Source organism: Limulus polyphemus, unplaced genomic scaffold (assembly GCF_000517525.1).
Source record: "Limulus polyphemus unplaced genomic scaffold, Limulus_polyphemus-2.1.2 Scaffold2732, whole genome shotgun sequence".
In the NCBI taxonomy this organism is placed as follows: Eukaryota; Metazoa; Arthropoda; class Merostomata; order Xiphosura; family Limulidae; genus Limulus; species Limulus polyphemus.
In genome coordinates, this window is record NW_013668342.1 from 20,225 (window position 1) to 45,864 (window position 25,640).

General features: G+C 30.0%; 1 protein-coding gene across 1 annotated transcript in view; it reads right to left on the bottom strand.

The window, feature by feature from the left end:
• LOC106467761 (1-phosphatidylinositol 3-phosphate 5-kinase-like) overlaps positions 1–25,640 on the bottom strand; it is a gene marked incomplete at its 3' end in the record, with an annotated part of 64,357 nt that overhangs the window by 18,831 nt on the left and 19,886 nt on the right. Inside the window, exons 9-22 of the mRNA XM_022395950.1 lie at positions 24,307–24,436; positions 19,273–19,461; positions 16,273–16,374; positions 15,489–15,612; positions 14,485–14,665; positions 13,707–13,781; positions 11,857–11,961; positions 10,786–10,926; positions 9,545–9,671; positions 7,983–8,077; positions 3,650–4,603; positions 2,273–2,373; positions 942–1,013; positions 274–445 (exon numbers count right to left, since the gene is read on the bottom strand). Coding sequence (XP_022251658.1) covers positions 274–445; positions 942–1,013; positions 2,273–2,373; positions 3,650–4,603; positions 7,983–8,077; positions 9,545–9,671; positions 10,786–10,926; positions 11,857–11,961; positions 13,707–13,781; positions 14,485–14,665; positions 15,489–15,612; positions 16,273–16,374; positions 19,273–19,461; positions 24,307–24,436 — 2,568 coding nt within the window. The remainder of the gene's footprint in view (positions 1–273; positions 446–941; positions 1,014–2,272; positions 2,374–3,649; positions 4,604–7,982; positions 8,078–9,544; positions 9,672–10,785; positions 10,927–11,856; positions 11,962–13,706; positions 13,782–14,484; positions 14,666–15,488; positions 15,613–16,272; positions 16,375–19,272; positions 19,462–24,306; positions 24,437–25,640) is intronic.

Sequence of the window (25,640 nt, forward strand, 5' to 3'; positions counted from 1 at the left end):
TTGTCACACTTATTCCTTAGTTAAAACACTCAGCTCACCAGCCCATATCGTCACACTTATTCCTTAGTTAAAATAGTCAGCTTACAATCCCACACTGTCACACTTATTCCTTAGTTAAAACAATCAGCTCACCAGCCCATATCGTCACACTTATTCCTTAGTTAAAACAGTCAGTTTACAATCCCACATTGTCACACTTATTCCTTAGTTAAAACAGTCAGTTTACAATCCCACATTGTCACACTTATTCCTTAGTTAAAACAATCAGCTCACCAGCCCACATTTGTGGCACCAACTCCACATAAGAATATTATTCTGGGCAGCAGAAATAGGAGTTTCTAGACGATGCAGCAAGATTTGAACACAGCCATTCTCATGAGTAAACTTTCTAATATGTTCTGTCATTGGTTTATCACATGTTTGGCTTGGACAAGCATAAGTGGACCTATGTTAAATATAAAAATAATAATGAAAGTACATTTTCTGGCATTCAGATTTAAAAGAAATTCATACATAAAATGCTCTCTCATTAATTCAAGATACTAGGAAATCACAAAATAAAGAACCAGATGACCTAAAAGTTTTTGAAAGATAAACATCTCTTCTTCAGATCTACCTTCCAAAAAACTTGGATTATTAAGTTCCTTATTTTGTGTTTTTCAAGTGTAATATATTCTTAATAAATCAATATTTAACACATTTAACTTTTCTGAAAAATGTTGTAACAAAAAGACCTTAACTGTGTTAAACATATCCCACATTTGTGAACATCATTCACCTATTTCCAAAACTATCAATATATTCTATGTGAATCTAAGTTCTTGAAATATTTGAAATTTAACAAGACAATCATAATTGTTTAACAACAATATAAGTTAATCTAAAAAATTTAAACTGTTTTTAGTTTCTTGTATTTTTTTCTGATTCAAGATGATGCTTACCTAAAGCAATACCTCTCTAAAAAACCTCCTATAGGTATATCATTTCTTCCATAAAAGTCCATGTTGACAACCCTAAAAACATAAGCAGTTAGGTTGTCATGAACAGAAACAGATAAATAACTACACATATCAATGTATTTAATCTCTCTCACACTGTGACGATTATCTAAAAAAATAAAACAACTAATTTACCTACAGTGACTTCAGATTATCTGTGTCTGTCTGTATGTCCATTATCTAACTACTCCTAGGTCAGAGGGCCAATCTCAACCAAATTTTGTGAGATAATAGTATGGAACAAGGGGCATGTTAATGGGTGGTTCACAACCCCTCCACTCCTCATTATTGCTGGTACTGAGCATATATTATCTTTGACATAAGCTAACGTTAACAACATTCATGGCTGGTGCTACATCCTTACACAAAAAAATCTATTCTTTTCTATAATACAACATACATACAGTGTGGGGAAGGGAACATAAACATCTTATATATCTCAGAGAGTGCACTAGCACCCTTTATGGAGGAATGCAATGAAAAACAAAGGCCATAACTACTGCACTGATACATAAACTCGTATAACATTTCTACTCCAACAGCCACTATAAGGCTGATATGAAGAACTGTTTCTTGAGTTATATCCACTTCCTATTTTGACCTGTGACCTTACAACTTCAGCTCATAAGACACTTCTGTGGTCAATGACCATCATTTAATTAATAATGTGAAACAGTTTGGAAGGATATTAAGAGCTGGGAGTTTAGAGCTCGTAACAGAAAGCACCCCTACCATCACTACTTTTGCAGCTACCAACAAAGTCACCCTGACTATCGCACAGTGTATACCATGTTTTAAGTATATACATAGTGAGTTCTTAAAGCTTATACAAAACTTTTGGTGACGTAATAATGAATAAAGTAATAACATATTATGTTATAAATGAATTGTGTAAAAGTTAGAATTTTTATGTTATTTATCATAGCATCTGCTCCCCACATTTTTTTAAGTCCATAACCCATAAAAAGAACAGGTACCTCAGCTTGTGTAAAAAAAAATGTTTTGAAACATTATCAGGAAGTACAAGAAATAAACAAAATATAAACAAACAAATGAAATGGGAAAAAAAGCTAGAACTATTTTTTTCTTTTATACTGTTCCACTCACAGGAAAGATTTGTTTTGAATTAGAAAGGGCTAAAATAAATTAATATTTCAGTGATAAAAATCTGAGCATTTGCTGTAAATATTTGCCTCTTAATAATCAAAGATCTTACAATAAAAGGTTCAATGTCGCAATTACTTAATTAAAATCATGTTAAAGTTCAAAATTACCAAGGACTAACACAATAGAGTGGAGCATTGTAGGAGGCAGGCGAGTAACTACAAAACAACACCACTAATCGTTGGTGGTTATAAGGATGGAGTGCATCAACCTGAAAAAACAATAACAATTTATGATCAAGGTTTTGTAATTTATTATTACAGATCAAAATGTTATTTTGTAAATCCACTGGGAGATTTATAATATAGGACTCATTTTTAGCACAAAAGCAGTTTATTCTCTAGGTATCTGAATTTTACTAACATTCATTTCACCTTCGATAAACTGTTGTATATTAAACAACTTCTCAGATTAATTTCAAGTGCCAGATTTATGAACAGTGACGAAAGTTGAAAAAATATCAACTATTTAACAAATTTCAATATTAGAAAGACAGCAAAAATACCAGAAAAGTGTTAATATAAAAAAAAAGTGTTCTAATTAATGATTAAGTCAACAAAACAATTCCAGAGAAATTTAATAACAAACTGAGGAAGTTTTATTTACTTTCACACCTTTTAATAATTTCTTGTTGGGCCTGACAGGAATATGGTGCTGACACACACACACAAAAAATAGGCTTAATAATATTTAGTTAGAAACTATTAATATTTATATTAATGTTGCTTCATAGAAACTTGGTAGTTTCCTGCAAGACACTAAGCCAGAATTGTATTTTCTTTATATAAGCTTAATATCTTTCTTAGAACATTGCTTTAAAGTAAATATACATATTTGAATAGCTTACATCTACATACTATTTTCAAATGTATACTTAAGAATTATTGGTTATGTTAAAAATGTAAAATATGAACACATACATTGTCAGTAGCTAAATACTGTATGAGTTAGGATAAAGACAAAAACAAAACTTTACTACAAGTCAGTTCTTTATGCAACAGACATGAATTAAACTGAAAACTGATCTTTTTATCCATATTTTCTCTGTAGCTGATCAATTACAAAATGGAATAACTGGTATCTAGAACCATCTCCACTCCATTTTATAAAGCAAAATAGTCCAATTAAAACAAGTTGATGTAGGATACAACTATCTCAAAGAACAGTAGCCTCTTTGACTGAATCCTGCTACAACTGCTAACAACTAGGGCTGAAATAAAGCAAGAACTATGTTCCATATTACAAGTTTAGATTTTTTTGTTATTTTGTAAAATTTAACGTGTTCTGTAGGAGAGTAAGATATGAGGCATCTGTGTACCACAAAGTTGAACCACATAATGAAATAAATTAGCAACTACAATTAGAGAATCACACAATAGATGCAAGAATTTATATCCCAGTATTATTAAAGTTCCATCTCATTTATACTAAAACTGTAATTCCTAAAATCAGTTCATATTTCATTAATAGAATACACCATACAGAACCTTTCCTTCCCAATACGTCTCTGTCTGTGAAGGAAATTCAGAGTTTTTCATATTTACAAGGTTATTTGAAGAATCCTCTTTCAAACTTTTTCTATCCTGTTCCCTAGATACTCTATCATGGGGACATAGTAGACGGTACCTTCCTCCCCGAGCACGAAAGTCTGCCAGCATGGACTGTAAGGAAAGTGATTCTTGGATATCACAAGTCAATTTTTGAAAAACAAAAGGGTGATATGGAAGTAACTCAACTGATTCATGATTTATAGTATTTAGAGAATGAACTGAGAAATCATCAAATTCTTGTGTGCTAATCTTTCGTCCACTTCCTTCTTCTCGAAGAAACTGTGCAGACCAGTAAATTTCTTCTGGAAAAAACTGACGAAGCTCACAGTTTCTCCCTGCCTCTGTCTCCAAGTATGGTAAATTCACTCTGATATTAGGAGAACAACACAATATGACATCATCTAGAGCTTTCCTGAAATGATTAGTAAAAGGTAAAGAAGCTTCTTGCAAGATACTACCACTGTGATGGAAAATGGAGTCATCTTCTGACTGCTGGTACAACCTCAAGGGATCACTACAATCTTCAATGTACTTTGGTTCCCTCTTGGATGTACCTTCCTCACTGTTGTTTCTTGATTTAGAATTTTCATGGTCAACAGTTGATGAGTTTTTAAAAAACAAAGTAGTAGGTCTGTGAGGGAGTTTTGGTTCATGGCTAATTGGAGTAGTTGTCCTAGTAGCATCCAGCTCATCTTCATGGTCACTGGATGATTTATCTTTATCTTCTGGTAGTTGATTTGACTCATGTAACACACCATGTTCATTGGATTCCACAATAACAGGGAGTTCATCTGGCTGAGGTGGTGGCATTGCAAACTCATCCATCAAAAAGGAACGTTCCAGTCGCCAATTGTAGGCAACATATACCATAAACCGTGTTATCTGTTTAACCTAAGAATAAACATTAAAAAAATAGAGGTGAGGCCAATTATTATATGCATCCAATTTATTCAGTAAAAACCAAGCTTTTTAACAAAGCATAAGCCATAAACCACCAGCTCTCATATATTATTCATGTCTAATTATACACTATTTTACAAACAAATATTGCTATTTAATTTAAGAAAATTGGCACTGAGGTGATCTGTATAATAATGTCCATTAGTAACAGGTGACAAGTCATCACAAAGAGTACTTATTTCCTTTGGAATATATTTATCAAGAAATTGAATAAAAGTAATAGGGCAACCCTTCAATGGCATGTTTCATTCTGTCAGTTATACTTTAAATGTTATCAATTCTTCTACATAAATATTATTGTTCCTTATTCTACATTGTAGGATAGACCTCGTGACATAGAAAATGGAACAAAATATAAAACACATGATCCTATTAATAGAGTCAACGATTTTTCTTATGTCCTAGTACTAGTTGCTATATTTTCAGGAAAATTACATCATTGATGTTATTTATCAAATAGAATGGTAATATCATATGATGAAGGTATTAAAAAAAAGAGAAAAGCTAAATATCCAAAGAAAATAATATGACCACTTCATCTCACACTTCTGAACATCACAAAGAAAACAAATGTTATATTATAGTTAGTTCTAATTAAATACTGAATTTTTAAAAAATATTTAAATAATTGATGGTCTATTGCCAAGAATATAATATAAAACAAGCTCACCCTTATGCAGTTATGGAAAGTAGTTTTACTTTTTCTGTGAATAACTATTTTTATAGTTCAACAATTTTACATGCTTGTGACCATGAAGCACTTTTACATTACGAAATTTAGTTGTTAGTACAAGTTGTTTTCACTTCCTTTTATAATTATAACTTTTTTTAGTTGCACATATTAAATATAGGTATGAAGACACAGAAGGTAAAAAAAAACAAAAAAACTTGTCAGCTTTTGTCTGATAATTTTCTAAAACATTTCTTTGATGTTTCTTTCAAGAATTTTCTAATAATACATTTAAATATTGAATTATTTTTCAAGCTGTTTAGATATATAAATTCATTTTCCAATATAGTGGGGGGACATTAATAATACCGGTCAAGTATAGTATAATCATTACGTAACACAATTAGTTTTTAAGTTTCCATAACTATGACATACTAATTTACATACAGGTACCCAATGGACTTGATTTTTGCAATTTTATTGCTATTTTCTTACATGAATATCCTAGTATCATATTTACAAGCAGAAACTTATGAGCAAATGTACAATGAGGAATTCTGATTCATCAAACAAAACCAGTTTTAACTCACAAATTCCAAATTAAGGCATTGCAAGGTTCATATGTAATTCAGCATAAGCACCGTTTAAACAGAACAAGCAAAAGAAATGATCAGAAAATAGTATGCATTAAATCAAGCTTTTCTAGCTCTATCATTATAAATAGTTACAAGTACCTTTTTTTCTCTATAACATTACTTTAGAACAGACTTTATATTTTAAACTAATGTAGTCAGATATTGTAAATGAGTAATGTCCATCAAATTATTCTTTAACAAACACATAAACTAGTTACATTTACTGTGTCTAGTTCACTGTTATCAGAAATATATACTTAACCCTTCCTAATTAGCCTAGGCTTGAGCATTTCACAACCTTTAAAACTTACATCCAATATTTAATTAAGAAACTTTTCTATCAAGGAGTGTCAATATCCTTGCCATGAAGATAGTATAAAATTCAAATTTGTATATTATCTAAGTTTTTAATTTCTTAATTTCAATGGAAAAATGTCTAGCCAAGTGCAAACTGCCTCAACTACAAAGTAAGTATTACAATGTCTCCTTCTTGTGTGTACTATTTATTTCTTGCTATACATTTTTTAACAAAAATGGCTAAAATGTAAAAATTAATAAACTTGCCATAGCTTAGTCTAATAAAACCTCAGTACATTAAAACATCTAATGTTACATATTTAACAGAACGCCTCATGCTCACATGGAATTTATGTCAGCTCTACAGGAAGAAGCTGAAATGCTCCAGCTAAGGTTTAGTGCTTTTGTTTGAAAAAAAAATTATTGCTCCTGTACGGGAACCATAAAACCAAAAGAAAACAGATGTCCAAGTTCTTAAGATAATTGTTATGGATATTTCTGATCAACACTGCATTAAGTGCAGAGGGGAAAATGGCATAATTCACATTCTAATCCAGCTTTTAATTAGAGTTTAACAAGTTTTACCCGTGGATCTTACATGACATCTAATAATCTAATTTCACATTTCACACACAAGTACTTATATCTACCTATCTGTCTATCTATCTATCTACATATATATCTACACACACACACACACACATAGAGAGAAAGAGAGAGAAGAGAAGGAAACTGTGTTTGAAATAAACTGTAAGTTGAAGTCAGAAATTTTTACTTTAATCTACTGACTGTTGACTAGTGTAGGTTATCTGAAGTGATATATCTAAAAATTATAAACTTGCCACAGCTTAGCCTAACAAAACAAAACCTCAGTAAATTAACACATCTAATATTACACTAGCTCCAGCATATCTAACAGGACACCTCATGATCACTTTTCTTTCTTCTACTGACTGTTGACTAGTGTAGATTATCTGAATGGTGATATATCTAAAACAAATGTTGACTGGTGTAGATTATCTGAATGATGATATATCTAAAACGAATGTTGACTGGTGTAGATTATCCAAATGGTGATATATCTAAAACAAATGTTGACTGGTGTAGATTATCTGAATGGTGATATATCTAAAACGAATGTTGACTAGTGTAGATTATCTGAATGGTGATATATCTAAAACGAATGTTGACTAGTGTAGATTATCTGAATGGTGCTATATCTAAAACGAATGTTGACTAGTGTAGATTATCTGAATGGTGCTATATCTAAAACGAATGTTGACTAGTGTAGATTATCTGAATGGTGATATATCTAAAAATGTTACATTAAAAATACACACAAATAGAGGTGATCATAAAAACATTAAATAACAAAAATAGCTCTGGAAATGCTAAGTAGTTTCTGATACAAAATCTACCTAATAGTTACTTTACATGAAGTTACAATAATATTTCAATTACAGTTCAGCTCTGAAGTTTATGTCTCAGTGCAGTCTAAGATTCAGAACTTTATCGACTTCAAAGTGCTTTAGATTATGCATTTAAAATCTTTGTCAAGTATAACCAAAACATAATACTGCTTAAAGATTATACAAAAACTGTATGTATTAAAAATAGTTTTACAAGAATTACTATTTGTCCTTTGAAATAACATCTATTCATAACTAAAGATCCAAGTTCTCATATCAATCAAATCAATATTTCTTACTTTTTTTAGTTCTGTAGCAGATGCCCCTCTCAATAAAATAGTACAGCCCAGATTGGCAGCACATCCATCAAAAAACATCAACGTTTTAGTTCTTCCTAAAACAAGCAATATTTTCCATAAGACTAGGAATAACATGTTCTAAATGATAAAGAATTCTACTTGATGCACCTATCTTAGATTATTTTGAAATAAATCATTATATTTTAAGGTGTATAATTTACACACCACTAAAAAAAAAAAGTTTTAATTATAAGTTTTAAGGATTTATTTAAATTTAGGGACACATAATTAATTTTGTAAGTTGTTAATCAGTTCTCAAAATCGTATTTTATTCTCCCATAAACAGTTAATTGCAGTTAAAATTACAAATCAAAAGTTACTACTTGATCAGCAGCAAAAAAGATGTAACATGTTCCATCAATAAGATACTTCTTGTATATTTTATTGAATTAGATGTCAGTAACAATTCAAACCATTTCTTTAAAATAAAGATTAAATCCTAAATCTATACAATGTAAACTTAATACTCCGAATGCATGTTTGGATCTCTCTGTCTCGCCTAGTCGACGCCACCACCTCTGTTTATAATCACGATTATAGCCACTGTAGCTAACTATTTTTCATGTGCAGGGTTGAAGAGGAACAACTGTTCCCGAGCACACTAGTTGGGAAGAGCAGACAACTATCATGTTGCTTTCTCTTCCCTTAAACTAAATTCCTGCCATGTTTAGTTTTTTTCATATTTTTTTGTCAGTAACAACCACTCAGAGAGTTTTTTTTAATTATGTTATTTTTCAAACTGAGATTTGATTACTGCTAAAACACAATGTCTTTTTTAAGCCCTTTCTCTGCTATTGGACTATACATTTGTTTGAGAAGAAGATTAAATAAATGTTATAACTATGAAGGATACAGAAACCTACTTTTATATCAATGAAAAAGTTTCTCTAATGGAATTTTTTGATTATGTAAAAAAAAAAAGCCTTGATGTCAATAATTCATGGTGTTTAATCGCCAAGGATTTCACAAGAGTGAGTTTATACTTCTTGATTCTTATGTTAGGAATCTAGCCACACAATATTTAATTTCAAGTGGGTTAACTACTGATTTAAAACAGCTTACTCCTAATGGATTATAGGGGGTAGGTATGGTGATACACATAATACTTTGCTTAAGATATACACAGAAAAGCTAACCAACCTATTTTTGATTTTGACATAAAATTATTGGGAGGTAAATTAGTACAGTAACGAAATTTAACTTAAAAGTATAAACAATCTATCTATGTCATTTGTAATCACTTGTCTTTAGACAGGCTTAATTCAAAATTAAAACACACAACTAGAACAGTAGAAGCTATAGTAAAAAAAAATACAGTTTCCGATATAACTCCAGAATTATTGATTTGACATTCTTCAGAAGAAAAAAATAAAATTATAACTGGTGCAAATGAAATGGATGCATATGACAATCAATAATAGTTTAGGCTACTGCTGAACAGTTCCAAATTCTGTATCACTAATTTAACTAGAATCTCAACATGATTTCACACACATTTCTACCTTTGCCAAGCATAAATGTCTGGATGTTGAAATGATGGCAGATTCCAAGATGGGGTTTACCCAGTTGAGCATCAACTGAAGAAATAATACTAGCTTGTGTGCATCGAGCTACTCTGTCCATAACAGTCTGAAAAACAAAACACACACAACTACTTAATATGGTTCAATTTCAAAGTACCCAGGTCAATACATATTTCACACATCTGAATAGTGTACAACTGAGACACTGATCTCATTTCCAATTAAAATAATTATGTACATATGAAGTATTTCCAACCATGGTCTACTTATACTTCTTTAATATAATCCTTACATTACATAGTTTATTCTAAGAAAATACAAATGCATATGTGTACTTATAAAGTTTCTAAATATTACTGTCATAACATTCACCAAAATTATAGTTTCTTCATTCTGCTATAATAATATCCTTCAAATTATCTCAAGATAATAACTATAAATCTCACAAAGCAATACAAAATAAAATTAAATAAATATAATGTGGTATAGGCTTTAGAGGTTGAGTATGTTACATTATGATTTTTGAGCTTCACCATATAGTTACAGTCCTTGTCACTATATCTGGTCATGCTCTACCTGACTTGCATATTAACAATAGCTCTGCAGTAAAGTTTGCATTGCAAAAAGATTCTGTCATAAGGCTGTCATGTCCAAAGCATACCATTTCTCCATGAAGGTGTTCCATAATCCATCTAATGTACAAGGATGATGATTTCCCAGTTCCCATTTCAACAGTCCAATAACACAGAATATATGAGTGCTACATCTGGTGACTTTACTAGTATGTCTTCATAAGGAATAACATTAATTCCCATTTTGTTCTCCAGCGGCTTAAGGTATGTGATGGTTGACTGGGAGTCATGACTGAAACATCATATTGGTGAACCCATACCTCATTTCCAGTCAGAGATCCTTTCTCTTTTTACATACTGTTTCCTGCACTTTGCTCACCACAGCTGAGGTACAACTTGTGTCAGAACTCTTTCTAGATAGTCCTGGAACCCAAGATGATCCATATTTCAATGTCAACATGTAGTTCTGATACATTTCGTTCAATCAGGACTTTATATTTGTTGTAGCTTTCATGTGACTTGCTCATTTGCATATTAAAAATTATTTTAATATAATGTACTCAACCTTCTGTATAGTAGAATACATACACATTATTATTCTTTATTAGTTTTTAAGACATATCAGAAATATTAAACACTGATACTTACAGGTTTAACATTAATGACTAAGGTGATTCCCATATCTAGAAGCATCTCTTGAGCGAGTCTGGAAACAGTCTTTTCAACTAAAAGCACGTCTGGTTTGTAGACAGATAGTTTGGCAACGATGTTTTTTAAATACTCGTGTTCCTATATTAAGTATTAAATAAAATAATAAACAGGGAGAAAAAGTAAGTGAAACATTTTCAGAGATTAAACTACATTAAACTGTACATTATGCTTCATATTATGTAATATTAAGCTTTAATTTAGTCTGTGTATGTGAAACACATTCTAAGAACAATGAAATATGAGATAGAAATCTCAAACACAGGACAATTTTGCAATTTCCATGATGAATGTAAGGAAAACCGACCAGAGTTAAAATGATTAAGTCTTAAAATTTATTGTATTAGACCAAACTTCACCAGACACACACATTGAAAATCATACGTTTTATTCATGAAAGTTTGGACACGGGTTTAATGTTTCACATCCACAGTATGCTGCATATCCAAACTGGAAATAGCAATGCTTTAATTTATTTTTCTCTCTTTCAGCAATAAGAGTTTGGTGGTTTGAATAAAATGTGAGTTAGTTTGCAGCATCCTATGATCATTGGTAAACCATACTGTTAAAATACTTTGGTTAAAAGGCTTATCCAAAGACAAAGTGAAAGCTAATTTCCTTAAAATGCCTCAAGGACATTAAAAAATTAATTTGTTGGTTTAAGGAAGAACAAATTCATAAAAACTATCCTCATTCTGGACAACTCTCTGTAATACTGGAGACAGAAGAGGAGTTTACATGAGGTGGTGCTACTTAATCTGTCATCAACATCAGTATGCAAACTAATTTAAAAAACAATATTTACTTCAGATGTTGCACTACATTTAGGATGGTGATCCACTTTAGAGACTAGGCATAATAATGGATTTTTTTTTTGGCTTAGAGGTTGGGTATTTTTACAGTGAAAGCATTGATAGGATACATTTATCATTAACTTCTGATTAAAGCAAGCAAACTACATGTTTGATTATGAACAACAGATGATAAATTATTCTTTGTAATGTACTTTACCTGCATGATAATGGGATCAAGGGATGATAACTTGTTCTCCACTCTTTGATACACAATTGAAGAGCTCAGCAACATAATTGTAGGATTCAGAATGTTTAGTCTCATCTATAAAAGTTTTTACAGAGATTCTAAGAACATATAACTTATGGTGCAATTATCAAAGGTAATTTAAGTATAGGTGATGCTTTATGAAAAAAAAAATTGTTTAATAGTCCAAGATAAACATTTACATTTAGCTTTTGCTGATAAGTTATTTGTTATGTAACTACTAAATTCAAAATGCGCACAGATTCAGGTAAATATTATCAAAGAACTGTCACAGATTTCTTCAAAACTTGTGCATATTTATAAAAAATAATAATTTGTTGGTTCATCGCTGAATATCATATCACTTTTCTTTCAAACTATTACAGATTCTACTATATTCATTACTAAAACCAGTAAATCATCATAACTTAAAACCATATAGACATACCGCTGAGAATCCTTCTATGGCTTTATTTCCTATGAAAGTATTTCCGATATATTTTCCTTTATAAAATTCAATAAACGTATGAAATGTTATTTGAGTTTAATAAGGTTTTTTACTGACTGACAACACAGTTCTTGTAGATTACGCTGCTGTTGACTCACACAATAAAATAGAATAACAAAATACGAGTCACTCCCATCAACCTAGCAACAAAATCGGCAAAACCTGGATACCCCTCTTGAAGCATTCAAATAATTCCTTTTGAAGAGGTATTCATTAAATTATCAAACATATATAAAGTTTGGAAGATTTATTTCAGTACAACGTTTTCTCTAATAGTGACATGTAATCACGTACAATATTCAAAGTGCAAGTACATCCAATCAATTAACTGTGATTGTAAGTCTTTAAACATAAATTAAACTGATGTTTTTTGTCATCATTCTGTCTGTTAAGAGAAGAAGCAAACATTAAATAGAGGTTCCCTTCGTTAAAGTAGGACAGCAACAGTATAAAATACATACTATTAATGGCCAAAATATGAACTATATATATCCAATAAAACATATGAAACTTACGATTAAAAGTACAACCTGAACCAGGGTTTAATGACATATAACACAGTTTCAAGTTTTCTGTGCAAGTTCACTGTTTACCAAAATTTATTTCAAGTCAATAAAAATCCATAAAAATTAACAGGTACACATTACCTATAGTACATTGTAAATAATTTACTAGTAATTGCAAGAAATCTCTGGAACATTTATATATTAATTTTTATATATATATGAAAAATTTGTGGAAGTATCAAGACCTAGCTCAAAAAACTAACACCACCATTTGAAGAATTAAATAGTTTTGATGCTTCAAAAGCATATTGAGAAAATGAACAGAAGTCTTTGGTTGGAGTTACATTAATTCAAGTTTTAATTTAATACATCACCTCCTGCAGGCAGTAGGTCATATATTTAGAAATATTTAAACCAACTGAAAAGCCAGGTTCCAGCTCAAAACATAGGTCATTTTTTAAAACCAAGTATAAAAATAAAAACACAAACACATACTATGCAAAAAAACAAAACATTAGGTTTTTAACAATAGTAATGCTAGTGCTGCTTCAGACAAGACATTAACCTTTGAGCTCAGCAGGTTCCCTACTTCTCAGAAGAAAAGCACAGTCCTATAAATGTAGCTATGAAATCTGGTCAATGATAATGTAAGCTTATTGAACCACAGTTACAAACTGATTTCATTTATGTATTTTAATATTTTTTTTACATAAAACGTGGCCTACAAAGTACAAATTAACTTGTAAAAAACAAGATAAGAAAATGATTATGCAAAAAATATAAAAATAACAACAAACAAAGAAACATACCATCTTATGAACAACATTCTTACTGCATACCACACCATTAACAATTGAACATTCTGCCTTTGTGCCTCCAGGAATCTAATCAATATAATAAGAATTAATAAAAACCAAAAATTATACACCTTCAATACAAAATGCAGGAATCCATTGTAACATCAAACTTTTACTTTTGACTACTACGAACCTGAAAACATTTGTTCAGTGGAGGTTCTGTGATTGTATAATGCTCTTTTTTTATTGGTTGATTAAACATTTCATATATAGAACAAAGAATATTTTTTAACTTTGTTGTTGCTTCCATGTCTGATTAACATATGAAAACTTTAAATATGTTTTCATAACATCTTCCAATTTAAGGAAATAAAACTTACACTTAAATGCTCATTTGTTATTCACCTGTTCCTGTCATGGGGAAGATTAGGTATGATTTATGCTTGCCATTCATCTATTCTTACAGTGTGTAACATATCTTTTAAATTTCCTGACATTTGAACAGTCAGTGTAATGAGAAACTTACTAAAGATAAATACAGTATTATTTTCAGCCCTAGTAAAAAAAAACAAAAACTATGAATTTGAAAGAATCCACTTTAATTCATTATTTTACATTATCTAGAAAGAAAGGAATCCAATCTAAATTTACAGTTAAAAACGAGTAAGTTAAAGACCATATTTAAATACTAGCATATAAGTGATACAACTTTTTTTTTATGATGAAGCTTCATTTCAAAATCAATTAATTTTTGTTAAACATAAACATATGCAAAAGTAAAAAAACCTACCTTTTTTATCTGTACATACTGTCTAATATCCATTTCATCACCATCGTGTTTTACATCTGGTCTAACAGTTTCGCTAACTTTATGAATGATAGAAGAGAGAATGTCCACCCATTGGAGAGACAGTCCTTCCGAGCTGAGTAGCTGACGAAGTAATGCTTGTTCATGTGAACTGTAGCTACAGCTGGAGAAAGTAGGATTTGTATAAATGACTTACAGGTTCAGATTGAACTATTCTAGCAAATGAGGATAAATTGAAGTTATGTCACACAAAATCTGATGCAATAAAAATGATGAGTGATTTAACACAAGTTATAAATAAGTAGTAATCTTTTAACTCAAAACACAAAGTATTAACTAACGGTTATTTACTTTATACTGACAAACAACAATGTTTACATACAAATATTTGTTTTTGTAAATAAAATTTCATGTACACAAGAACAGGAATACAATGTTCTTGCACAAAGAAACTATAACAAACTGTTATTCTACGAGCACCAAAATCAAATAGCTGTGACGAGCCTTATGTAGGAGAATCTGCTCTTCCTATTGGTTATAAACATGTCCATCAGACACATAAAGGTGATTAACAAACAAGCTTGAAAGTCAGAGAGAGAGGGGAGAGGCTTCTTTGGAGAATTTGGAAAATTTATTGATATCTCAGCAAATCAAAAATATAGGAGGTTCAAGTTTCAGATTCTTGCTTGTAATTATGTATAGTTTGTGTTTCCAATTGGTTGGAAATTGTAGCAAGCTATGATGTACAAAATCTGTACATATAAAGCATCATGTAACACAGAGAAATAAAGATTAAGAATTATTCTAAATATTTCTTTTCAAATATTCATGCCAAGTATACTTATATACATTTAGAATTTAATTAATTTTTGAATGTAACATTATAAAAGGGGACAAGAGTGAAACAACCAGGTTCAGATGCAAAGGGTTATAGCCTGGTATAATGAGTCACATATATATTATACTTAATTTGACTTATCACTTACTTGAGACGCTCAAAGGCCAGCTTTTCTCCATTGTCCTCACGTAACTGTTGGTTGTTGTGCCATCCTCTTGGAATGGAAATTTCCTCAACATTTTGTCCTTCCTTCTTATTCATCAAGAGAGCACCTAGAAGGAGAAATATACCTCAAACCTGTAATTACCATTTCGCTAAACAGTGAAGCAATGGAAAAACTTGATAGTGTCCATGCTCGTAGCTAGCTATGAAGTCACTGAGGTTTGGACCTCGGTTAAAATTAGATGTAACATACTATCTAATTTTACACCCAAATTGAAAAAGTATAAAATATGTAAGGCTGATCCTATCTACTTTTGGTGACCTTGAGTAAATTTCACTCCACCTATGACTATGATAGTGTCTGTGCAAAAAAAAAAGTTGAAAATTATTTTATTTGATATTATTTGCAGTATTACTGTAACTGAAAATACAGCAGTTCTTTTGTTGTAATACTGTATTTATTCTTACTGTAACTGAAAATACAGCAGTTCTTTTGTTGTAATACTGTATTTATTCTTACTGTAACTGAAAATACAGCAGTTCTTTTGTTGTAATACTGTATTTATTCTTACTGTAACTGAAAATAACAGCAGTTCTTTTGTTGTAATACTGTATTTATTCTTACTGTAACTGAAAATACAGCAGTTCTTTTGTTGTAATACTGTATTTATTCTTACTGTAACTGAAAATACAGCAGTTCTTTTGTTGTAATACTGTATTTATTCTTAAGATTTGATAAGCAGCTTATCTACAACTTTAACAGCCTTTACCTTTCAAGAAGTTGTCCCTGATGGGAGACCCACTAAATCCTCGGTGTGAATCATCCACAACTTCAACATCACAGGATGGAATTTCTCTAGCAGAGCTAACTACTGTGAATATAAAAATAGTTTACAACTTAGATGCAAAAAGAAACATTTATATTAAAGAAAATTAGTTGTTTAATTGAAATATAAAAGAAAAACAGCTTAAAAAATATCAAACTCAATATTACAAGTTTGTTCCTTTTTCTTTCTTTAACAAAAAAATCATAAATTTCATAATTAAATCATATTGAAAGTCAGTTGTCTAAACTACACTTGAAGTATTTTTGTACAAGCATAAAAACATAATCCTGAAAAAACAACAGTAAATTTTACTAAACACATTCATGTACACACATTTTAAGTGCTTTATTCACTGTTATATACGTATTTAACTATGCAAGTTTTTTTTACACAAGTTAAATCAGGCAATCACAGATATTATTAATATAAGAAACATGAACATTGATTTCCTTGAATTAAAATTTTTTTTTATCCCAATGTACTTCCAAGTATCTCGAGCAAAAGATTCAAAGTACTTATCATGTCTGATGTTGGCCTAACGATAAATCATGCATAAAAAAAACTTTAATCTAAGAATAATGAAGGCATATAACATTTTGTGTTAGAAAAGTGTAATTGAAATTTGAGTTTCATTGAAAAAACTGAAGTACTAATTTTACAAAAGAGTCAAAAATTAATATCAGCATTTACTTCCAAAAACAAACAGCAAAATATTACATTCTGACATTTATTTTAAGAAGCAGAAAAAGAAATATCACCATTTCCTAAATCAAATTAATTATACTACATACATACACCGCACGCTGAAGAGTATCGATTCAGCCATGGCTCAGTACCATAAAACAAACAGGGCTTACACATATAATAATTATTATACTTTTAACACTTATTAAACTTATTCTCAAACAATACTTTATTACTATAATTAAAACATTTCAAAGATGTAAATCCTTTAAGTTGAAAATATTCTAAAGCTTGATTAGTAACTGAAATGTTAAATCAGGAAGGCATGATGATACAACACTTATTAATGGAATGGGTGATCAGCAGAATTTGCTAATTGATTAGTTGTCTGGCTCATTAATCAATTACATTAAACTAATCGATTATTCTCAAGAGATAGAAAAAAATTAAATCCATTATTCTCCAATGACATGGTAATGTTTTGATTAATCTGATAGTTTGAATAATAGAAACGGTAACTTCAATTAGTTGATTATTTACTTGAGTTCTGACACTAATCAATTAAGCTGAACAACCTTGAATTAATAAAAAATCACAATAGCAATACTTTGACTACTGGATAGTTGCATTATAATAAGAAGTACTAATTTAAATTAGTTGATTATTTTCATGACATTAATCAATTTAATTGTTCTTTCAATTGCTGGATAGTTGGAATGATCAAAAACAGAAATGATCAGAAACCTTATTTCGATTAGTTGATTATATTCATGACATTAAATGATTTCATTGTAACTTCTGTTAATTTCTAATAAGTAATTTGTTACATTGATTAATCAAGTTAATTGCCAAGTTATACTTACTATTGAGGTTAAAAAGCACATTTGGAAGCTTAATTTTTATGAGAAATATACTCACAAAGTTATATACACATAGACACACACACACATATAAATGCACATAAAACTGGATATAAGTATGAAGACAGTAAATAAAATGGGTAGAAAATGCAACTACTATGAAACTGTTACCTCTGTTGTATGAAAATTAGTTGCACCAGAGCACAATCACATGTTGATAGTATTCACTGTGATTGGCTGTCTTCAACCAATCAAACAATGTAATATTAGTATAGTCAATTTACAGGCAGCCACACTATTACCAGCATTAGTGCTGTGAATACACTTATGGCTCCTAAAACAGAAATGCCACATTACAAATATAAAGAAATCAAAGTTTTAGCTGGTAAAGGTTACTACAATTGACAGATAGACAAAATTTAATAATTCCATAGAATGTGTCTGGAAAATCTGAAGAGGGTACATGAAACTAGTTCTGTTGATGATAGAAACAAGCGAGTTAGAAGGCCCAAACTCATGGTATATTCTTTACATGACACACCACAACTCAGTTAAGACTTTGCCAGTGACCTGGCTGTAAATTTATTTGTGAATGTTACATCCAGAACAGCAAGATAAATCTTAGCACAAAGTAGCCTCTACAGATGTGTAGATGCCTTAAAATCACTGTTTAGATGAGGTTGAAAAAAAAAAAGGCTTATATGCCAATCAGACATCAAACAATGAAATAAGCAAGGATGAAGTAGGGTGCTTTTTTTACAGAAGAATTGGCAACAATTAATGAGAGTTTGATAGAAGAGAGAAGAATATTATCATTGTAAACATACATCTACAGTACACCTTGTTGGGGCCAATACAAGTGTGAGCTATATCTTATCAAATGATGTTGAAAATTACACAAAATTGATGGTACCATGACTGCTGACAGGTATAAACAGGTTGTTATCCTTCATGTCATTACCTCAGAAACCAGCACTCAACCATAGCTTGGCCCTCAATGTCCATATATCAATACTATCAAGGTTACATAGTATTAAGGGGGAAACAGAAAAGATCAAATTGATGAACTGTGGAGAGTAATATGGGACACTTGAAACAATATTCACAAGCAGATATTGATAAACTCATGACAGAAAAAACAAACTGTGTTGCTTTAAGCAAAAAGAAAATACTAAAGTTGTTTTTTGTATTTTCTGTAATAATATATTGTACAAATCACAATAATTGATCATTTAGTTGCATTTACTCATCGTTTGTGATTCCCTGTATACGTATTAACTGTGTTTCCATAATTATTTACAATCCTGTATATGAAAAAATATGATAATGAAAATGTATTTCACAAACAATACACAATATATATATACATTATCAAAAACAAAGCTGCACTGGTACACACCATTGTCACTTTCTGACTGGTTAACTTCAGCCACTGGAATTCTTGGTCTTGAGGCCATAACCTTTGCCCCTTCTATGTCCATGTTAAGATAGAAAGTTGAAGAACTAAGAGATAGCCTGCCATCTTTGTCATTTGTGTGACTGCTTGAAAAGTTCCCAGGGTCTACTTCTATAAGCTCTGCAGTATCATCTAACGTCACAAACACAGTAACATTAGTTACCTTATCCAATTACCGTAGAGTTTTAATATAAAAACAGCGTTGCTGTGTTACTAAGTAACTAAGATGTAATTTTCAACAAAATATGTTACTATAAAAAAGTTTTAAAGTTTGCTAACACTTGAAGAAAATTAAAAAATGAATAGTTCTATTAATAGGAATAAATTCAATAACCAAGGTATTTACAAAAAGTTTTTTCACTTGTCGTAAATGTAACAATATAAATATGTTTTTCTAAAGGAGATTTTAGTGGATGAAAATTGTATTTTTTATTGTTTATGCATATTTTTTATAGGTCTGCCTATATCAAAATGTTCAAATATACATCAATAAACTATTACAATTTTTTCTTGGGATTTCTGATAAAAGTTCAAACTTTCCTTTCTAACATTAAATAATTCTTTATTTTTAGTAAATTTTGAACTAATTCTAGCCAACAAATACAGTTGAAATATGACTGAGACAGTCTTTCTTGAATAAAAAAACCATGTTTCTAAAATTGACAACATACTAAGATTCGATTATAACTGACACCCAATCTCCATCAACCACGACAATAAGATGTATGATAAACTAAAACTTAAATAGTATAGTGCACTAATTTTGGTTAAGACAATAAGTTCAGTATTCTGCACCACTATGACAATTTAATGGTATACATTAACAATATATATAGCACAACACTGATAAGTTGTATAAGAGCATTTTTATACACACAAACTAGAAATATGCACTTAGTTCCAAACCACTCTAACATTTATCATACAGAGCACTTTTCTAACAATCACAGTGTATTATAATGTGTATCTTAATTTATTCTCTTAAAAAATGAATAGGGAAGAATCCTGCAAATATTACATGACATTTCATTATCAATAACAAAAACTTTCCACACACACATCTACAATTTCAAGTACTAGCATAAGTATATTTATTCATTTGCTCTCAAACAACAAAACTTACTACATATATTAACAATTATAAATCACGTAATATCACTTATCTAAAATTTACAATTAATACTTAGATATGTTAATGCTTAGTATAAGAACTACTTTACCAGTGATGATTGATAAGAACTTCCAAGCGAAGTTAAAGAAGTATGCATAATTATACGTCATCAACACCATATATGCTATACACAGTATCGACAAAGCCTTTTACCCAATATCAGGACTCTTATAGGCTAGACAGGATACAACAAACATAGTAGTGGATTGAGACATTATTTATAATAGCTAACTGCTTGATAACAACAGTTACGATGTGAAATGATTATTTATAATAGTTAACTGCTTGATAACAACAGTTACGATGTGAAATGATTATTTATAATAGCTAACTGCTTGATAACAACAGTTACGATGTGAAATGATTATTTATAATAGTTAACTGCTTGATAACAACAGTTACGATGTGAAATGATTATCTATAATAGTTAACTGCTTGATAACAACAGTTACGATGTGAAATGATTATTTATTATAGCTAACTGCTTGATAACAACAGTTACGATGTGAAATGATTATCTATAATAGTTAACTGCTTGATAACAACAGTTACGATGTGAAATGATTATTTATAATAGCTAACTGCTCGATAACAACAGTTATGATGTGAAATGGATTAAGTTTGTGAAGTTTAATTTTTCATCAATTCTTATTGATTTCACAACATATCAGAATTAGGATAAGGATTTTTTTAACATTATATTATTTATTTATTTTAACACAATATATTATAAGTTAGTATTTTCTTGAATTAACCTGCTTGTTATTCAGAATAAATTGTGAACAAGAAAGCTATTCTTCTGATTAATAACCAAATGTTACAATAACTACCACAAAAACAATATCTGAGCATTTTTGAAAGGTGAACCTTCTACTTCAGGTTCTGGCTTTCAGAATTTATCACCTAATTAATTTGTTTTGTTGTTGTTAATTTTATGAACAAAGTTACACCATGGGCTATTAGTGTTGTACCTACCACTGGCATCAAAACCCTATTTTTAGCATCATATACCCAAAGACTTACTGCTGATACACTGGGGTGGGAGGTAATCTAAATGAAACAAAGCACTAGTAATATATTTAATTCTAAGATACAGAACCGACAAACTGTCAGAAGAGTTTGAAGCTACTGAGTCAGGAAGTATAAACTTATAATAGGAGGGGCCTTTAAGACTGTTATAGTCTAATTTTAAACTACAGTACAGTAATTCATTTGAGAGTTACTGACCTTCCACAGTTTATTGTTGAATATTAGCATAACAAAAATAAAATGTATTTAATAATTGCTGGACATTCCAAAATAAAAACAGAACACAATGATAAAAAAATGCTAAACTTATTTGTATTTGAAACTTAATATTTTTATAGAGCTACTAAAAACAATAAACACCAGTAATATTTTATGATGTTACCACGACTGATTTTACTGAATAGTAGAACCGGGTAATTATTGGAATTTGTTAATTGATTATCATTGAACATATTAATCAATAATATTCAACTAACCGATTGTTCTAATGAAACTTGGACTGGAATAATCAAACATAGTAATAATAGGAAACACTAATTTTGATTACTTGATTATTTTTATGACATTAATCAATTCACTTATAACTTTGATCAACTGACTATTTTACGTGGCACTACTGATCAACGTAATCAATGCTCATACGTAGTTGACTGTAATGATTACATGATTTAACCACCAAGCTCTACTCATTAAGAATTATATGACAAGAACCATCTGGTCTAATTATGTACAAGAAGCTCAATCAAAAACTTATCACATTACCTATTATTGGATTGAAATATGCAGAACTATAATTTATTATTACATAAAACAACAATCTGTAAACTAGTGTTTGCAAAACTGGATCTAGTAAGATTTAAAATTTAATTTTTAATGAACATTACAACTACCCATTGTTACACCTACAAATGTGTTTATGTCTACTAATTTTAAGAACTTATGAGTGAAAGTATAGAAAAATATATAGCATGCCAAACACACTATATCTGCAATATACAATGCTAGTGAGGTCTTTCATCAAATACCAGGGCTCTTTAGGCCAGCTAGAATCTGACAGATTGAGACACTCATCATATCAAATTGCATGAACAACGACTGTTATGGTGTGAACTAAAGTAAGTTGATGAAGTTTAATTTTTATCAATGTTATGAGCCAATCATCATCATCATCATCATTAAAATTAGGGTCAAAGCAATCTTGTAGATCCACACAAAAGTAGAGAGATCTAAAATTAAATGATGACTTGTAATAATTCTTCTGTAATCGTGTTAATGCGTTTTACAAGCAGGCGAATCATGATTATAACTGATTACACTTGTCATAAGACATTTTGTAAGGCCTATTATTATTTAGAAATAGCTTTCAAATAATGGCATGTGAAATTACATTTTAGTACTAAAACTACTAATGGATACAACCCGTACAGACACTTGAAATAAAACAATGATTTTCATGCTATAAACACCAATATTGTAAATGACACCATACCAGACTCTACATGTGATTTTCTTTAAGTCACTGGAGACTATGCAGAATGATTGAACACTACGATGCTCCATTGTTTCAGCTTGCAACTCTCCAACCAAAAATATCTCTAATTATTTAGATTATGTCTTACAATCCCTGGTCATCTCTACCCCTGTCTATAATATTACAAACAACACTTCAAAAACTGTCTCTAGTTCCACATTATATTTTAGAGGGCATTAACACCTGCAAGTAAGAAATGTGGCGTTTACTGTATTCAATGCAGCAGGTGTCAAACTATATACAACTGAAACAGCTTGCAGAATTGGTGGTCATTTTCATGAACACTTTAGACTTGTAAAAGAGAAAATCTCACTGACCTCCCAGTTTCCAAGCACTCTAATTCTCCTAACCACAATGGTACCTCTTACATACAAGTCTTCATTATCAAAAATGCATCATTCAAAAATGAAAACAAGAAATCTTGGAACACTGCCTCGTCTTTCAACTCAACACTAAATATCCTTTTGCAATTAACAAAAAATTTTACTTTCATCTAATTTTTTTGCCACAGTTTTGTTCAATCACAATTTTTTCTAAGTTTGTTCACTTACTAATATTCCTTGTTAAATTTCTTCTTTTTTTTTTTTTAACTCAGTGAAAGCCTTTCCCCTCATAGAAATATTTTACTCGATTATTATTTTTTGATTTTACATCTATTGACAATGATAATTAGTATTTTCCAAAATTCATGTTTAGTTGCTTTAACTATAAGTTTTACATTTTTTTTATTGTCTATGAGAAAAGCTAAGCAACATTTTAACTTAAACAATACTTTTGTGCTTCATGTAGAGCATGTGTAATTAGAACCTCTATATATTCTAGTCTTTCAATGATTCTTTCTTAGCCTAATTTCTATGTAAAATAGTATATACAAAGAACATTTGCTCAAAATATTGTAAAAAATAGAACAGGATAAAGTTTTTGCTTCAATACAAGTGCATGAATTTATCCTTTATTATTTTTTACAGTGTATAATTGTTATAAGTATGTTTTCTACTTTAAATTGCAAATTTCTGTGTCAAATATTAAAACAAAGTACCATTTTGACGATACAACAATAAAGTTATGATTTTTGTTTATGCTATACTACTCCATGAATTCTTTCAACTGTCAAAATTCTTCATTCTTGGCTGAATAATCTGTTATACAAACCTCCATAAACTGACATACCTAACTCTAATATAAAGTAAATTAATAACAAAAGATATAGCTCTGTCCAATTCATGCATAAAAAATGTCAACTAACCTGTGTCAGCATATGGACTACTACGATCAGCTTGTTGTATTTCCTTGACCCAAAGAGGTTCGGAGCCTTCTTGGTTGGCTGGTAAGGTAGGTCCAATGACTGGTAATACAGAGCTATCTAAAGTACTAGCCTATAGAAAGGTAAACATTATTAAGAAGACCATGAAAAAGGTTTGTACAAAATCTGAATAAAAAGAAATTCATGATCTACTGAATACTTGGCCATTAATTAACATGATAAAGACAGGTGTGGTTTTGATTTTCTTTTAATTATTACCTGTCTTACTTTAATAAAAAGAAATTCATGATCTACTGAATATTTGGCTATTAACTAACATGATAAAGACAGGTGTGGTTTTGATTTTCTTTTAATTGTTATCTGTCTTACTTTAATAAAAAGAAATTCATGATCTACTGAATATTTGGCTATTAACTAACATGATAAAGACAGGCGTGGTTTTGATTCTTTTTTAATTGTTACCTGTCTTACTCCGTTTAAGTTACACATTTTATACATGATTTAATATTTACGTAAGTATGTAAAAGTACAGTTGATCTAATAAGTGCAACGTTATTGTGCAAAGATGCTATTTGTTTGTTAATACATGTAGTTAACAAAAATTATTGCATTACCTAAAGTTTAAAATGATATACACAATGTTAAAATCTTAACTACAAAAAGATTCACCTACACTTTTAAAGCATTCAGTATGCTCTCTCAAGTATGATGTCTTATTTTTCCAACTAACGAACAATTTATTCATATTGATGCACCTTGAACATGACACTATTCTTTAAACTTCTGTATATTTCTGAGGATAATGATACATGTCACCTGTACGAATGTTATAAAATAATGATACATCTCACCTGTACAAATGTTTATAAACGGGAAAAGTTATAAAATAATGATACATGTCACCTGTACAAATGTTTATAAATGGGAAAAGTTATAAAATAATGATACATGTCACCTGTACAAATGTTTATAAATGGGAAAAGTTATAAAATAATATACATGTCACCTGTACAAATGTTTATAAATGGGAAAAGGTATGAAATAATGATACATGTCACCTGTACAAATGTTTATAAATGGGAAAAGTTATAAAATAATGATACATGTCACCTGTAAAAATTTTTATAAATGGGAAAAGTTATAAAATAATGATACATGTCACCTGTACAAATGTTTATATATGGGAAAAGGTATGAAATAATGATACATGTCACCTGTACAAATGTTTATAAACGGGAAAAGTTATAAAATAATGATACATGTCACCTGTACAAATGTTTATATATGGGAAAAGTAATAAATTAATGATACATCTA